This window comes from Hordeum vulgare, chromosome 7H (genome assembly GCF_904849725.1).
Source record: "Hordeum vulgare subsp. vulgare chromosome 7H, MorexV3_pseudomolecules_assembly, whole genome shotgun sequence".
NCBI lineage: Eukaryota > Viridiplantae > Streptophyta > Magnoliopsida > Poales > Poaceae > Hordeum > Hordeum vulgare.
The window spans coordinates 292,369-310,000 of record NC_058524.1 but is presented as its reverse complement, the minus strand read 5'-3'; the positions used below and the strand labels follow the sequence as shown (position 1 = coordinate 310,000).

General features: G+C 45.7%; 1 protein-coding gene and 1 non-coding gene across 2 annotated transcripts; both read right to left on the bottom strand.

Annotated features, from left to right (window-relative positions):
• Positions 1–1,153: 1,153 nt before the first annotated feature.
• Positions 1,154–4,631, bottom strand: LOC123410909 (putative disease resistance protein RGA3). Its single transcript, XM_045103836.1, has 2 exons — positions 4,135–4,631; positions 1,154–3,896 (listed from the first exon to the last, which is right to left on the bottom strand). The coding sequence occupies exons 1-2, from the start codon at positions 4,438–4,440 to the stop codon at positions 1,332–1,334; spliced, it is 2,871 nt and encodes a 956-aa protein (XP_044959771.1). The 5' UTR covers positions 4,441–4,631; the 3' UTR covers positions 1,154–1,331.
• Positions 4,632–16,911: 12,280 nt separating this feature from the next.
• Positions 16,912–16,984, bottom strand: TRNAA-CGC. Its single transcript has one exon. It is a non-coding gene; the product is annotated as a tRNA-Ala (tRNA).
• Between the last annotated feature and the right edge of the window lie 648 nt (positions 16,985–17,632).

The window sequence follows — 17,632 nt, the reverse complement described above, 5'->3', positions numbered from 1 at the left end:
AGCATGTCTTAAGAGCAGAGTTGCAGTAACAAAAATAAACTGGAAAAGCGTTTTTACGCGTTGGTAACATCATGAACTCAGGTTTATGAAAACGGTACTAGTGTTTAGTGGTTACGTTGAAGCACTGCACAACTATTAATTTCAGCACATACTTAGTAGTATCTATCTATCCTAGTGCTAAAAAGGGCAATCAATTCAACAACAAGGAGCAGATGTGCTAGCTGCAACATCTGGAGTAACTTATTATAATTAGTTGTGTTATATGTTGGGTGGTTCAGAATGTACTCAAATGTACTTCATGACAGAGTGCTGGCAACTCTGTTTTCTCATCAAGTTGTGTTTTGCTGGACCCCTGCCGACGAGGGGGGACGAGGGGGGGGGGGGGGGGCGAGTATTAATCGGATCAAATGACAACTAATCTTATTTGTTGCAATAGCTATTACACATGTATGCGTCAGGTTTTGGTGAATTCAGTGCGGACTAGCTGCAGCTGCTTGATGAAATGGCCAACAACAAGAGGGGAAACACTGAACCAGCAACACACGCCGGCTCCCCACTTTTGACGTCCAGTACATGTACACCCAGATGCAGAGCCCGGGGTCTTGTTCCTTTTCAACAAAAAAAACACACACACACATACACCCACTGCATGAACTGATGGCTGCAATAGGCCCAGCTCACCATCACCACACCCGACTGTGCAAAACACTCAACTGTTGTGATGAACAGGAGCACGTGCATGTAACATCAAGATTGATTGTAAATTTATAATACTGGGAAAAAACCCTATTAAACTGTATGAGCATATGCGCAACTCGATGAAGATATGACAAACATTGTTTCAAGACTGACAGAATTTCTGTCCATCAAATGCTACGACCGTAATTTGCTGAGAACATATAATCTAATAACAATTGTGGAGGAACTAAGGCAAGTTTTGTATGGTGTGATAACAACAGATAACTGAAGAACACGCACGAATGAACATGCTTTAGATAGATACAAGTACTTTGGGGTTTTCACATCAAGTATAGGTAGGTAGGTTATTACTCAACATAAGTACTCCCACCGTTCCTAAATATAAGTCTTTTAAGCGATTTCACTACGGGACTACATACGGAGCAAAATAAGTGAATCTACACTCTAAAGAATGTCTATATACATCCATATGTAGTATTCTAGTGAAATCTCTAAAAAGACTTATATTATGGAACGGAGGGAGTATAATTGACGGACTCAACAAATACATCAATTCTTGAACGAGGAAGGCCATCGGCCATCCCAATAAAAGTCAAGCCAAGCATTTTGCACCTGGGTCTCCGTGGAAGTCCTCAGTACCAGTAACGGTCAACCAAAACTGAGTAAGGCTCAACTTTTCTCTTTGGAATTCCTTCAACCAAATTCCAGTAAGCGCCTCCGGTTGAGAAGGCTCCCACCAAGTAATTGCATTGACAAATGAATAGTTCCTCGAGGGCTGGGAGCTGCTGCAGGAGTCCCTGAGGTAGTGTCTCTAGCACTTCACAATCAATAATTGTTAGCTTCTTGAGCTGAGGGAATGATACATGTGTTACTTGTCCTGCCATCTCTTGCCGCCATCTCTTTAGGCTACTCATGCGGTAAAGTATAAAGGTTTCCAATTTAGGAAAGAAGGGTGGTGTAGCAATGCAGGTTTCCACATCATCATTACCAACACATATACTTGTCAATCTAGGCATCTGATACAAACTCAAGTACACAAGAGAGGGTAGCCGCCATAATGGTGGAAGATCCTTGCAGTTCCTACAGCTACTCAGACGAAGATCACAAAGATGTTCTAACAGTGTTGAGTTGTGCATCCATGTTGACAATTTAGCACCGTTATAATGAGATAATGCTAAAACTTCAAGCCTTTTGTGAGGACGAAGGGCCTCTAATATTCCTTCTGTGTTAGTATCTACTTCATATCCAACAGGTATGCTTTTTTTCCAACTGAGTGATAATCGTTTCAAATTGTGTTTTGCGGAGATATTGCCTTGTTTAGCATTTTCAGCACTATGCACTTTTCGCAACCCAGTCAAAGAAAGAGAACCACTAAGATTCAAATCTTTCAATTGATCAATTCCACGACCTACATCACTATCAATGACATAATTCGTCAATGTCTGTAGAGAATTCAGCCGACTAATACCTTCTGGCATGCGCTTCAAACTGAAACATCCAACGAGGAAGATGTGTCGAAGACTGATCATATATCTCATTCCTTCGGGTAATTTCTTCAGTCTACCACAATAATTGAGCCTCAGTGTTTGCAAGTTATACAACATGGTAGTGGCTTCAGGCAGTGCGGATATATTGGAACGAGAAATATCAAGGTAGCGAAGATGCTTTGAGTTTGACATATGTGTATTGATTGAGAATATCTTCAATGCTCGCAATGACATGAATTTTGACTTGGCAATACGCAAAGAAGTCCTACTAAAGCCCTTCTCTCCTCCAACTAATATGGTGCGGGGACGGGAAGCAAGAATTTCCTTCATGGTCGCAGTAGTATTATCACTGACATACTCAAGTGACAAATGTCGAACCTCATGCTGTAATGAACTAGCATCTATGGATCCTTTCACGATTTCTTGACATGATGATTCTTGCAGAATGGAGCAGTCATTTCCGCTTACGGAATCAACAAGATCACGCATAAGATCATGCATCTTGCAAGTAGTCGGTCGATGCATGAACACTTCATCACTACATGCGTATAGACCATATGCATTTCCAAATGCGACCCTCTCCTCTTGAATCTCTACATCTTGGAGGAAACATCTCGAAACTAGCACATCAAAAATTTGCTGGCCTCTTGTTTCTGATGCAATAAAGTTATTTGCCATCCATAGCTGGATTAACATGTCTTTATCCATCGGGCTATCCTTGGGAAAAAGAGCAAATATGGAAAAACATATTTTTTCTTCTGATGACAAGTGATCATAGCTTAGCTGTAGTGCAGGTATAATCCCAGAAGTTTTGACAATTTCATCTTTCCAGACATCACTAACCAAAATAGAAAACCATTGACTGTGAGGCTTCGAACGAAGTAAAGCTGCTATGGTCTTGATAGCAAGAGGCAACCCCTTACATTTGAGGACAATACTCTCAGCCATTGAAATCAACTCCTCTTGCTTCTCCACTTCCCCTCCAAATGCGTTTCTGCGAAAAAGCTTCCATGACTGATAATCATTTAGAAGTGATATCTGATGTGGAGGATGGGTGCCCATGATTGAAGCAACTTGATTGCTGCGGCTTGTAACAATTATAGCACTGCCTGAGCCAGCATACGAGCATAACAAAGATCTCATATCATCCCACTTTTGTGTATCCTCGTTCCAAACATCATCCAACACTAGGAGATACCTTTTCTTCCCCAAAACTTGACAAAGTTCCTTCTGCATTGCCTCCATCTGAGTCAAATCACATTTCTTCATCTTGGTCACTTGTATTATAGATTGGATTATTTCTTCAATAACAAACTTGTCGGAGACACAAACCCATATGACCAACTCAAAATGATGCACCACTCTCTTATCATTGTGCACAAGTTGAGCAAGGGTGGTCTTACCAATTCCCCCCATACCAATAATGGGTAGCAACATGACCTTATTATCACCAACTTTATTATTGTTGGAGTGGTCGAGCAATATCTTCACCACTTGTTCCTTGTCAGTTTGTTTGCCCACAATCTCTGATTCGTCGACATGAGAGTGTGTCTGCGGATGAACCGCACTTGGTGCCTCGACATGTTGTAGGAAGTGAAAATTGTTCATCTCCACAACCAGTTCATCTATCATTTCAAGGGTATCCTTCATCTTCCTGCTCATGGAAAGACGGAAAACAACTCGGCTAGTGACGGTGAAGTAGCTTAGCAACTGCAATGAAAACAAATAAATTGAAATCCCATTTCGAAATTAAATCCAAACAAACAGATAAGACGTGAACATTCACATTGAAGAATAATTGGATGAATCCAACGAGTTAGTACTGGCCATCCTAGCTAAACAGAAAACAGAGCTAAGTTTTTTTTTTAGAGAAGGAGGATGACCCCCGGCCTCTGCATCTGGAAGATGCATGCAGCCATAAAAAAAAAACAGAGCTAAGTACGCAAACCTTATGTGCCGTTGAGCGGCAGCGCATGTGAAGGGCACGGCGGCGCAGGGCCTCGTAACGAAAGTCATCGAGCACATCATCGGCTTGGTAGGCAACGGTCTTGAGGTCCGTCATCCACCGGCGGACGGCGGGATTTGTACGGCTCTTGGCGTCGGCATCCAGCAGGATGCACTGGACGGCGGCGAGGTGGCGCTCCAGCTTTCGGCGGGCCTTGTCCAGCCCCCACGCCCGCAGCAGCTCGCCCACCAGCGCGTCGCCGGCCTTGGCCGCCACGCTGCCCACCAGCGGTATCAGCAGGGAACCCATCTCAATCGCCGGCGGTGGGTGAGTGAGTGAGATCTGACGATAAACTCTCCCGATGTACTAGTAGTACATGAGCAATATACGATAAACAAGATTGATTGGGTCTTAGCACATGCGATTGCAGAGGTTGTTGCACATGAGCATTACGCATATCTAAGCACACTTGGGGGTTAAGTAGTACAGCAGTATGGTCAGATGTGCGTTCAATGCACTTGCATCGAACGTCTAACTTATCTTTGGTTTTTAAAGTTCACCCACTACCTTCTATAAAAATATGGTATGTCTCGAAAAAAGAAAAACAAATTCACCCACTACCACTACTGACCCATCACGAATTTTGAACACATGCAGGTACCACTAGTGATTCATCCGTAAATTCTAAAGTTCAGTAGTTTGGTTGTACAACTCTTAGTCCACTGGTGCTCCCTTCCTGACTATCACGCACGTCTCCCTTCCTCCCTCCCTCCCAACCCTAGCCGCCTCCCCCTCCCCATCCCTTCCTCGCCGCCGCCTGAGGCAGCCACCGGGCAAGCCCGGGGCGTCAAGGATGGTGGTGGCGGGGCCTAGGCTGCCCTGCCTCTGCATGCGGAGTCCTGGATCTGGAGTGGCGGCTCCATTGGCGAGGCACGGCAGGCTAGCAGCCGTGCGGGAGGTGGATCCGGCGTCTCGGCCGCGCGGGCGGCGTGATCCGGTGGTCGCTGGCGTCTGACGGCGGCTTTTCCGGTGGTCGGTGCGCGCGATCTAGCGCCTCCCCTCCTTCCCTGTTCGGCGTGCGGGCCAGCCTGGTCGGGCCGCGCTTCCTTGGATTGTCGGTTTTGTACAGGAGGTGCTGCTGGTGGTGGGGATCTAGTTCGGGCGAAATCCCTGGTCGGCCATGGCCGGCCGCGTCGACGGCGACGCCTGAGGGCGACGTTCCCCTCCTTGGAGGCGTCGGTATGGACTGATCCCCTCACTTCCCCTTCCCCTAGGTCTCCCGAGCGAAAGCCTTAACTTTGTTGGGCGGCGGCGGCGCTCACGGCGTCGTTCCCTTCTTGCAGGCGTCGCTTTGGGAACCTTGGGGCTGGGTGGCGTTGTGTGGGTGGTGGGCAACGGCGGTGGTGCGGCCCTATCCTAGCATGGATCTACGTCCGTTGCTTGGAAATGGACTCGCGTAGGTGGAGGTCGTCGTTTGGCGTCATGATGGCGTCGATGGCGGAGGCACCTGCCAAGGCTGGTACCTCAATCTGATCTGAAGATGGACCAGCGGAAGATGGCGGCGACGACACATGTGAGTGCGTCAGACCGGTTTGTGCCCCGGACCCGGTATGTGGCTCGGTCAGGGTCTCCGGCTTTAGATGTTAGGCTTAGGTGAGAGGTCTGGGTATTTGGTCCAGCTTGCACCCCTTCATCATATGGATAGGAGTAGCGGCAGATGTTGTCAAGATGGCGGATTCAGTCATATTGTTGTACTGCTTTGTAAGGTCCTCGAGAATAATCAATAAAATGGCCGCATGCATCTTCCAGATGTAGAGGCCGGGGGTCATCCTCCTTTTCTAAAAAAAAAAACTCTTAGACTGCTCACAATAGGAGGTAACATAGGCTAAAAACATGCATATATTACTAGTCTAGGTTATTACTTCCACAATAGATAATAACATTCGACCCTTCATTTATTTATTAGCTTATAGACTCATCTTACGTTCGTATGCGTTATGTTACTCGTAGTATGAGTAACTAGCTAAGTTGCTCAATTTCTATTTCTTTTTATTAATTATTTATCACATCTTATTTTTTGCTTAGGCGACATTTATGTTACTCCCATTCTGGGTAGTCTAAGTATGGCCATAGTGGCAGTAACTTAGCTAGTTCGGCTTGGGGCTTGGGTTCGGCTTGGGGCTTGGGGCTTGGGGCAGCCCCGGCGACGGCGGCCTGATGTGATTCCCCTCTCGGCGAGGCTCCTTCGCATGGCGGAGCGGCACTGGGTAGTGTGGTTGATGGGGAACGTTGCATGGGAAACAAAAAAAATTCATACGCACACGAAGACCTATCATGGTGATGTCCATCTACGAGAGGAGATTTGGATCTACGTACCCTTGTAGATCGCACAGCAGGAAGCGTTAAGAAACGCGGTTGATGTAGTGGAACATCTTCACGTCCCTCGAACCATCCCGCGATCCGTCCCACGATCCGTTCCGATCTAATGCCGAACGGGCGGCACCTCCGCGTTCAGCACACGTATAGCTCGACGATGATCTCGGCCTTCTTGATCCAGCAAGCAAGACGAAGTAGTAGATGAGTTCTCCGGCAGCGTGACGGCGCTCCGGTGGTGGTGATAATCTACTCCTGCAGGGCTCCGCCCGAGCTCCGCAGAAATCCAATCTAGAGGTAGAACTATGTGGTCTAGGGTTGAGTTGCACGTGGCAAAAGTTGTCTTAAATCTGCCCTAAATCACCACTATATATAGGAGGGAGGGGGAGGCCTCAAGGGGTGCGCCGGTGCTAGGGAGGAGGAGGACTCCTCCTCCAATTCGGTTTGGGGAAGGAGGAGTCCTCCTCTTCCTTCCCACCTCCCCTTTTCCGTTTTTCTTTTTCTTTTCTTTTGGAATTTCTTTATGTGGCGTCATGGGCCCCTTGGGCTGACTCCACCAGCCCACTAGGGACTTGCGGCGCCACCCTAATGCCTTGGGCTCACTTCCGGGTGGGTGGGCCCCTCCCGGTGAACTTCCAGAACCCATTTGTCACTCCCGGTACACTACCGGTATTGCCCGAAACTTTCCGGTGACCAAATGAAACCATCATATATATCAATCTTCATTTCCGGACCATTCCCGGAAACCCTCATGACGTCTGTGATATCATCTGGGACTCCGAACAACATTCGGTAACCACACATATAACTCAACTATACTAAAACATCATCGAACCTTAAGTGTGCACACCCTGCGGGTTCGAGAACTATGTAGACATGCCCCGAGGCACTCCTCGGTCAATATCCAATAGCGGAACCTGAATGCCCATATTGGATCCTACATATTCTCCAAAGACCTTATCGGTTGAACCTCAGTGTCAAGGATTAGGGTTCCCGATGAAGAACATGAGTTGATGGCGGCTCCATATCATAAAAGCAATGGAACTTTCTCTCTGATTTTTTCTCGGGAATACGAAATGTATAGGCTTGGAATTAGGTCAGCCGGAGGCTCGTGGCGCCCACAAGCACCTGGGCGCCCACTGGCTTTTAGCCCAATGATGACTCCTCTCGGGTACTTCTTTGCTCCAGTATTATTTATTTATTCTATAACAAATCTCCACAAAGTTTTGTTTAATTCCGAAAACTTTTATTTCTTCACAAAAATTACACCAAGGTAGTTGTGCTGAAAATAGTCACAATACGGATTAGTTTCATTCAAATCATGCAAATTAGAGTCTAAAATAAGAGCAAATGTGTTTAGAAAAGTATATACGATGAAGGCGTATCAACTCCGCGAAGCTTAACTCATTGTTTGATCTTAAATAATTCAGTTGACAAACTGAAAGTGATAAAAGGACATTTACGAACTCATTTGCGTTTGTTGTTGTATATAAGCTTAACTTGTAATCTAGTTTTCAGCAAAAGATTATGAATGAAGCACATAAATGATAACACTTAGAATCCTTACTTACTCATGTCAATGACATAATCAACTAGCGAGCAATAATACTATATTTGAAATACCAACACCTTGTCGAAATAACCATGCCACAATATGATAGAATGGTATCTAGCTAGCATTTTCTGAGACTGAAAAACATAAATACAGAACACTTCCGAAGTTCAAGAAGCAACTAAACATTGTAATCAGGATAGAAGACATCCATTCCTGCTCGCACCCAACATTAACTAGGCCAAATGCATATACTAAGAATTACAATAGCGCTCTCAAAGGAGGTATTTGAATTAGAAGGTGATGACTCAATAATAAATTTTATCTAGTCTAAATATACTAAGAACCGATCCGATCTAGTCTAAAGAACATGAGTTTTCGAAAATTGGATCTTATCTAGTCTAAAGAACCGATCCGATCTTTGATCGAGACCGGGTGTCGCGCCCCCGAGGGGGCGGCGCGCGATGCGGTAGTGGTGCAAGTCCTAGCTAGCTAGGTTCGGCGTCGTGAGACTAACCGTTCTAATACCATGTAGAAAAGTAGATAGCTGAATATATATAATGTGTTATTGTATGATGTAATGATCTAACCCTTGTACTTTACTCGAAACCTTACTCGTGTAGCATTTCAAGCTACCGACATATAATAAAACATATAATGAGGACACACACCCAGTGGCGGAACGTGACGAGCAACCAAAGGAAAAAAAATATGAAACATAAAAGCAAGGAGGGTACCAACCAGTGTATCTCTTCTCAGGCCCGGCCGTGTGGTCTAATCAATCAATTACTTTGCATGCACAAACTTGCGTCCAACTTGCGTCTTCCTCCCTCACTTTGCGTCCAACTTGCAAACTTGCGTCAAATATGCAGCTTTTACTCCTGAAAGTTTGAAATCCAACATATATGCTTAAATATGCAGCTTTTGCTCCTGCACATAATGTAGTGTCTATAGATTTCGTTTTTCTTTAAAAGTTTACGTTTTGGGTGTTCTGATTAGTGTACTCAACTACCGTATGGTTTATATAGGTGGACACCAAAAAAGAAGAGAGGAGCCCGCGCGTCCATTTCGTCTCACAAGGTAATTGTCCCTGTGAAATTACTATTTCCTCTGTTCTAAAATAAGTGTCTCAATTTTATGCTAGCTCTAGTATAAAGCTATATTAAATTTAAAACACTTATTTTGAGACGAATGGGGTATTTATATATGATCTAAATCTGATGCTAGGTAGATAACTTGAGTACTGAATATTACTTTTTCCATCCTAAAACAAATGTCATAACTTTATACTAACTTATAATCTGTCTCCTATCTTATTTATAATCTGTCTCCTACCTTATTTTTAGGAGAGGCTTTTTGTCTTTTAGATGTGTAATTCTATATATACTCACTCATGTGACTCAATACAACATCCATCATATTTCGCATCAATCTCTCTCTCTCTCCCATCTAACATGATATAAGCGATCAGACCCTAGCCGTCACCCGTCGCTTTCGGCTCGCGCGCCGCCCCTTGGGCGATCGGCATCCATGACCGTCGTCGGGGGCCACGTCGCCCGTACCTAGGTTTCATCCTTTGATTCGGGTTTTCTTTGTTCCCGGTCGCATTGACCGGAGTTTTATTTTTGGTTTTCCAATCTAAGATCGTTTCCGTCGCCCGCCACGGTCGGCGACCCCGTGCTACTCCCACATCGGCGCGACCCGGCGGCCTCTCACGACGCGGCGGCCCCTCACGACCGCCGAGCGCGCGTCTGTTCGCCCGTAGCCCTGCGCCGATCATCGTCGCCCTTCTCCGACCGGGACTGCCTCATCATCACCCTCCTTCGTCGCATCATACGGTCGTGCACTAGCTGCCTTTGTCTGTCTCCCGGTTCCAGCCGCGTCGGCCTCGTCAGTTGTGTTGGTCCGGTTGTCGGCTCCGGACGCCTCAAGCTTGTACGCGTCTCACGCCGACCGTCATCGTTGGCTTCATCTCGGACTCTGCCGCCACCTCACATGGACCGAGCAATATCCCCAACCTCGCTCACGACCAGATTGATCATCCATCCGCTCATGATCCACCTCATCTACGTCGTGCGACTGATCTGGCCCGTCGGTTACGAGCGCCTTCAGAGGTCGCGTGAAGACTATCCCGAGTACATCGTGTCCCTCCACCGATCGAGAATCGAGTTGCCGCTGCACCGGCAATACGTATCCAACGTATCGATAATTTATGAAGTAACTATGGCGGGCGGCCCATGTCACTCGCCACTGCTAGTAGCTATGGCGGGCGACTGATAGTGACCGCCAGAGCTTATGCTCTAGCAGTGGCGGGTGTTATATACGGCCCGCTACAAATCAGCACCGCTAAGTATGGCCACGTGTTGAATGTGGTTAGTGACGGGTGCGTGAACAAAACTCACCACTGCTCAAGAAGGCAGCATTGGCGGGCGGGCCTTAGTGCTCGCCATAGTTTACTGTGTACAATAGTTCCCACCCCAAATCAAATTTGCCGCCCGCCACCCCAAAGCAGCAGCGGTGGGCCAGTTTGCCATTGTTGTCGGTCATCATTTTCCAAGACAACGACGGATCTCGACGGCATGGCGTTGTGGAGTTTCAGCAACGGGCGCGGACGAATGGATACGTGCAGGATGTTGACGCTGTTTGGCGCCATATATGTCGGTTGCCCAAAATTTTCACATATGTTTCTGCTCCAAAAACATTCGACCTTACCTAAAAAAATGACCTACCTCGCAGCGCTGACCCGCCCTTCATCGGTGTCAACCCTCCGGCAAAGGAATCCAACCGTCCCGCCACCTTCTCTTCACCCGATGGCGCTGTAATCATTTCCTAAACGTTTTTAGAGAAATGTGTCAGATGGAAGCGTTCCTACTCCTCGAGAGGAGCCGCGGTGTTTATTTATATTGGGCAAAACCCTTGCCTTGGTTTACAAGAAAGGAGTACAGATAGAATTCGGTTTAAGGAAGAGATAGAGATAGATTGAGATTACAACAATAAGATATCCCTAAGTCTAACACCCTCCCTTAATCTCAACTATCCTATATTAAGATTCCTCTTGAATTCCCCGAATGGTTTAACTGGCAAGGCTTTAGTGAACCCATCTGCAACTTGATCTCTGGAAGGAATAAACAGTATGTCCAACTTCTTCTCTGCAACCCTTTCTCTGACAAAATGAAAGTCAATTTCTATATGCTTTGTTCTGCCATGAAACACTGGATTTGCAGAGAGATATGTGGCTCCTAGATTGTCACACCACAAACATGACACACGATGTTGTTTAACTCCCAGTTCTTTTAACAATGATTCAAGCCAAATAATCTCAGCAGTTGCATTTGCTAATGACTTATATTCGGCTTCAGTACTTGACCTGGACACTGTGGCTTGTTTTCTGGCACTCCAAGATATAAGATTAGAACCAAAGAACACTTCAAAACCTCATGTTGATCTTCTATCATCACTGCACCCTGCCCAGTCAGCATCAGAGAAGGCACTAACAAGAGTGGATTTGGAGTGTTTTACCTGAAGACCCAAGCTCACACAATGTTTTATGTACCGTACAATTCTTTTGACAGCAGTCCAATGTATACTATACTAGTAGGTGCACGAAGATACTGGCAAACCTTATTAACAGCAAATGAAATATCAGGTCTTGTCAGTGTCAAGTACTGCAGTGCTCCTACTGCACTCCTATATTTTGTGATCTCTTCTTCTTTCAGTGGCTCACCTTCAAAAGCTGATAGTTTCTCTGAAGATGATAAAGGTGTGGATGAAGGCTTATAGTCCTTCATTCCCATCCGAACCAGAAGTTCAGTGGCATATTTCTCTTGATTTAACACTATGCCATCTTGAATTTTCTTAACCTCAATGCCTAAGAAGAAATGTAGATCACCAAGATCTTTTAATGCAAACTCTGAACTTAAATCATGTAGGAGAGCATTAGTGGCACTTTGTGAGGAGCTTGAAACTATGATATCATCAACATATACTAGCACAAATATAGTTGTGTTTGCCTTGTTGTAAATAAACAGAGAAGTATCAGCTTTGGATGCAACAAAACCTAAACGTTTCAACTGTGAACTTAACCTTGAGTACCATGCCCTTGGTGCTTGCTTCAGACCATAGAGTGCTTTGTCAAGCCTGCACACATAATGAGGTACCTTTTTCTCAACATACCCAGGTGGTTGTCTTATGTAAACCTCCTCTTCCAGAACACCATGCAAAAACGCATTCTGAACTTCTAGCTGTCTCAAGCTCCATCCCCTGGATACAGATATAGCTAACACGAGTCTAATAGTTGCAGCTTTAACCACATGACTAAAAGTATCCTCATAGTCCGAACCATATCGCTGTTTAAAACCTTTTGCAACTAGACGAGCTTTATACCTGTCAATGGAGCCATCTGCTTTCCTTTTTATTCTGTAAACCCATTTGCAATCAATGACATTTTTACCTCTCTTTTCTGGCACAAGATGCCAAGTCTTGTTTCTCATGAGCGCTAAGTGCTCTTCATCCATTGCATGTTTCCATTTTGGATCTCTGAGTGCATCATCCAAATTTGCTGGTTCCCCTGCTACACATAACATGCCATATGAAATAGTGCCATCAGTTCGAACCTTTGGATTTTTTATACCTCTTTGTGACCGAGTCGTGACACGAGAAGTTGCAACCGACTGGATTTTGCTTCTTCGTGTTTGCACTGGTTGAGGCACAGGAGGTGACGCAGCCGTCTCGTTTGCTGAGGATCCCGAGCCCCTGTCGAGATCGCCGTTCGCAGCAGATCCGGAGGACATCTGTGTTGCCTGCGGTGTGGCTGGTGTCCCTGAAGAAATTACCGCAGAAGATCCTTCGCTGCCAACCGCCGCATGCATGCGTGCAGGGGACAGAGATCCCGATGCGGGTCCCACCAAATCTGTCATCGCTGTCGTGCCTGGCGCGGTCGGCCCGCTCGTGGGACGCGTCGCTGTCGTGCCTGGCGTGGTCGGCCCACACGTGGGACGCGGTGTGCTCCCGCCTGACGTGGAGCTCGCTGATTGGTGCGGGGCGATGGCGGCGCTGACTGGCGTATGGGATCGCGCGTGCACAGGAGTTCTAGGTGCTGCCGCCGCCACCAGATCTTCCTCGTGTTCTGCGCCGCCTTCGTCTTCTTCTGCTGCATGCAATATGGGCGGCAAATCTGCAAAATTTTGATCATTTCCTTCACCGTTTTCTGCCCCGATTGCTGCTGTAGAATCCTGCACACATGGAGATAATTCTCTGGTAATACAATCATCAGTTGGGTTAGTACAATTGTCGCCCCCATGATCGGAAGTTTGGAGATGTGGTGGAAGGAGAAGAATGGCTTGTTTGAGAAGTGCTCCGGCGTTGGGATGGAGAGTTTTGAAAGGAAAAAGTGACTCATCGAAGACCACATCTCGTGAGATATAGACTCGGCCAGTAGAAACATGTAGGCATTTGACTCCTTTATGAATGGGACTATAGCCAAGAAAGACACATTTTTTTTGAACGAAACGCAAGTTTGGGTGTGTTGTATGGCCTAAGATTGGGCCAACAAGCGCAACCAAAGACACGAAGTGACTTATAGTCAGGGGAGATGCCAAAAAGGCGAGTGATGGGTGTCTCAAAGTTGATGACTTTGCTAGGTAGCAGATTTATCAGGTAGGTGGCGGTTAAAAAGGCTTCATCCCAGAATTTTAGTGGCATAGATGAGTTTGCAAGAAGAGCTAGTCCTACCTCGACAACATGGCGATGCTTTCTCTCGGCTGAGCCATTCTGTTGATGTGCATGAGGACATGCAACATGATGTGATATACCAAGCTCTTGGAAAAAGAGATTTAATTTTCTGTATTCACCTCCCCAATCTGTTTGCATGGCAATGATTTTGGTGTTTAGCTTGCGCTCAACAAGATTTTGAAAGTTCTTAAAGACATGAAATACTTCAGATCGTTTCTTGAGGAGATAGATCCATGTGAATTTGCTAAAATCATCAATAAAGCTAACATAATATGAGTGTCTGCCGACAGAGGTGGGGGCTGGCCCCGACACATCGGAAAACACAAGTTGTAGAGGAGCAGTGGAAATACTAGTAGAAATAGGGTATGGTAGCCGATGACTTTTAGCTTGCTGACATGGATCACAAACAGACTCAACACTAGACTCATGAGAATAAGGAAGATTGTTCTTGTTAAGAACAAATTTGACAATAACTAAGGAGGGATGACCTAGTCTACTATGCCACTTTGATGAAGAGGGCTTGACAGCAGCAAGAGCTTGTTATTGGATGGTGTTGATGAAGATATGAGCGGGTAGAGACCTCCCACCCATTTGCCCCTAAGAAGTATTTTCCTCGTGTCCAAGTCCTTTACCAAAAAGAAATAAGGATAGAACTCAATGAGAACACGATTATCAAGAGTAAACCTATGAACAGAAAGAAGATTTTTTGATGTTGTGGGCACATATAGGACTTTGTTAAGATGTAGGTTTTTCATGGGGGTTTTAACAACTGAACTTCCAACGTGAGTGATTTTCATACCAGATCCGCTTGCGGTGTGGACTTGATCATGGCCACGGTACTTGTCTCTGATCGTCAGCTTGTCCAACTCGCCTGTGATGTGGTTGGTGGCGCCGGAGTCGGCATACCAGTTGGTGTCGATGTCGTAGGAGTCTGAGGCAATATTGGCCTCCTTGTCCTCATATTCATCTTCCTCGTAGCGATCCCAGCATTCACGGGCACCCCCGCGATGATGCTTGAGACAGATCTGGCACTCGGGGTAGTCTCGGTGCGGTGGACGCTGCTGTTGTTGCTGAGACCGACCGCCTATCCTGCCGTTGCCGTTTGGAGAGGATGACGAGGGTGAGCGTCTCCCTCGACCACGGCCTCTGCTGCCGCGCCCGCGTCCTCTGCCACGGGACTGGCCACGCCCCCTGTAGGCCATATTTGCAGAGGTGTTGTAGCCAGTTTCTGGTCCATCGCCGAGCATCTCCACCCTTTGATCGAAGGCGGAGATTTGAGCGAAGAGCTCGTCGACGGTGATGGAGGTTTTGACAGCACCGATTGCTGCCACAACCGGGTCGTAGTCGCGATCTAGACCAGCAAGGACATAGTCCACCATCTCTGGATCAGAGACAGGTCGGCCTGCAGCAGCGAGTTCATCGCCTAGGCTCTTCATCCTGGCGATGTAGGAGGTGCTCGACATGGAGCCCTTCTTGGTGGTGGGCGATGGCAATTCTCAAATTTGTAATTCAAGATTGGGACTGCGAAGCAAACATGGTGATGATGGCAGTCCACAAATCAAAGGTATTTTCTTTACTCACAACTTGGGCGAGGATTTCCTTTGATAAGGAGTTGAGGAGATGGCTGAGAACTTGTTGGTCTTTGGACAGCCACGGTGCATAAAGCGGATTAGGCACCGTGATCATCGTCTTGTCCGTCTGCTGCTGCTCCACTGTTTCTGCGGGCGCTGCATCGGATCCATCCAGGAGGCCGATGACCTGCGCTCCTCGCAGGCCTGGCATTACCTGGGCTTTCCATAGGAGGAAATTCACCTTGGTTAGCTTCTCGGCGGGCGGCGCTCCAAGGTTCAGGGCGACGGTGGCCGAAGAAGAGGACATGGCGATCGGTGTTGTCGATCGATGGGTTTCTGGTGTGGCTAGATAGATGGGAAGAGGTTGGCTCTGTATACCATGTCAGATGGAAGCGTTCCTACTCCTCGAGAGGAGCCGCGGTGTTTATTTATATTGGGCAAAACCCTTGCCTTGGTTTACAAGAAACGAGTACAGATAGAATTCGGTTTAAGGAAGAGATAGAGATAGATTGAGATTACAATAATAAGATATCTCTAAATCTAACAAAATGAAATGGGAAGAAGGTTTTGTACTTCTAGGATAGCGGGTCTCTTAGAGATGCGCTAGGCTACTATTTCCTTCGTCCCATGATGTAAGACGTTTTTTGATATTATGCATTATGAGATGAAGGGAGTACCTACTACTGGAATTCCTAACCTAGCTTCTTAGATTAGATCTGGATCTGTGTAAACTCTACATTGCTCAATAAACCTTAATATGTAGGACATAATAAGGGCTTTTACCCATTCGAGGCCTCACACTAGGTAAAAGCACTGTGGCACCTTTATTGTCGTCGATATCCTTCCTCATGACTTCTGGTAGTACATTGTAGATCGACGGTGCAGTAATTGTTGGCATAGTGGCTGATGACACTGTACTACTTTTCATGGAATTGCATAAAGTATAGTATATCCTATGCACTTGCAGGACATGAAACATTTTTGTGGTGGAGCATGCATGGTGCTTGGTCATTACCATTCCATTCACATAACAACGCTTTGTAATGTAATTACCCTGTGGCCAGACTGACGATTGCGGCCTCCTTGAGGAAGCTAGGCTTCATCGTGGTTGCTCTTAATTTGTCCTTGCTAGCTAGGTGAAAATCTTGATCCTTTGGATAGGACGGTGTTCTGTTCTGTTTCGGGCAGGGAGATGCACCAACCGATCGATGAAACATTTAGCAGACACTCAAGGTTAACAACTACAGTAACTGTTTATTTTACACACAGTCAAGGTCTTCTTACAGCATACGAGTATTGTATTAAAATACTACAGTCTGCAGCCTCTTCTTTAACCCAAACATTTTTCAACAAGTATTCTAGGAAAAAACTTCAGTATTAAATACTTTGAGGTATTTTTTGATACTGCAGCCTATTAATTGTTACTTCTGTTTACTGGAAGCCACGATAAGTGCAAGAAACAGAAACTCTTTGGTTTCCTCCAAACTGAAAACAAAATGGAAATGTATTGAATGATGACAAAAAAAAGGGACAAAAAGAAGAAAAACAAAAAAATGGAGGTGCGGGGAATCGAACCCCGTGCCTCTCGCATGCGAAGCGAGCGCTCTACCATATGAGCTACACCCCCCAATTACGTTTGCATCGGGACGCGTGACCAATTAGCCGGTATAATTATGTTTGCATTGGGACGCGTGACTAATTATTAGACGTGATTAGTCCTGACACTTTCTATATTATATAGTAATATATGGAGGAAACATAGAGAACCCAACATGTTGGATACTAAAAGAGTATCCCAGATGTTGGTTAATGTCATTACCCCTTTTTTTAGACTAACTAATTATATACCCCCTCCGTCTCAAAAATTCTTGTCCTAAATTTATTCAGAAATGGATGTATGTAAATACTAAAACAGAGAGAGTACATGGCAATGATGCGTTATCGCGGTACTGATGTATATACGTACTACTCCCTTCCCTTCGTTCCTAAATATATTTTTTTAAAAATATTTTACTAGGAGACTACATACATAATAAATGAGTGAATCTATATTCTAAAATATGCATTCTTGAGAAAATCGTTAACTGGTAACTGCTCGGTTGGCTGACGAGTAGGGGATTAATAGGCTAATCGACAAGTTAATCGACCATTTAATTCATTAATCGGCCGATTTATCACTTAATCGGCTACTCGGTGACCCTGTGAGTAGGGATTAATCGGCAAGTTAACTGGTTATTCGAACAAATTCTTAAACAGAAAAAATATGTTTATAAAC

What these genes read in the sequence shown, in the direction of transcription:
- LOC123410909 (XM_045103836.1), bottom strand. Translation starts at nt 4,440, where the DNA reads ATGGGTTCCCTGCTGATACCGCTGGTGGGCAGCGTGGCGGCCAAGGCC. An exon ending in GCCGCTCAACGGCACATAAG is followed by an intron (nt 3,897 to 4,134) that starts GTTTGCGTACTT and finishes TTTTCATTGCAG; the next exon opens with TTGCTAAGCTACTTCACCGT.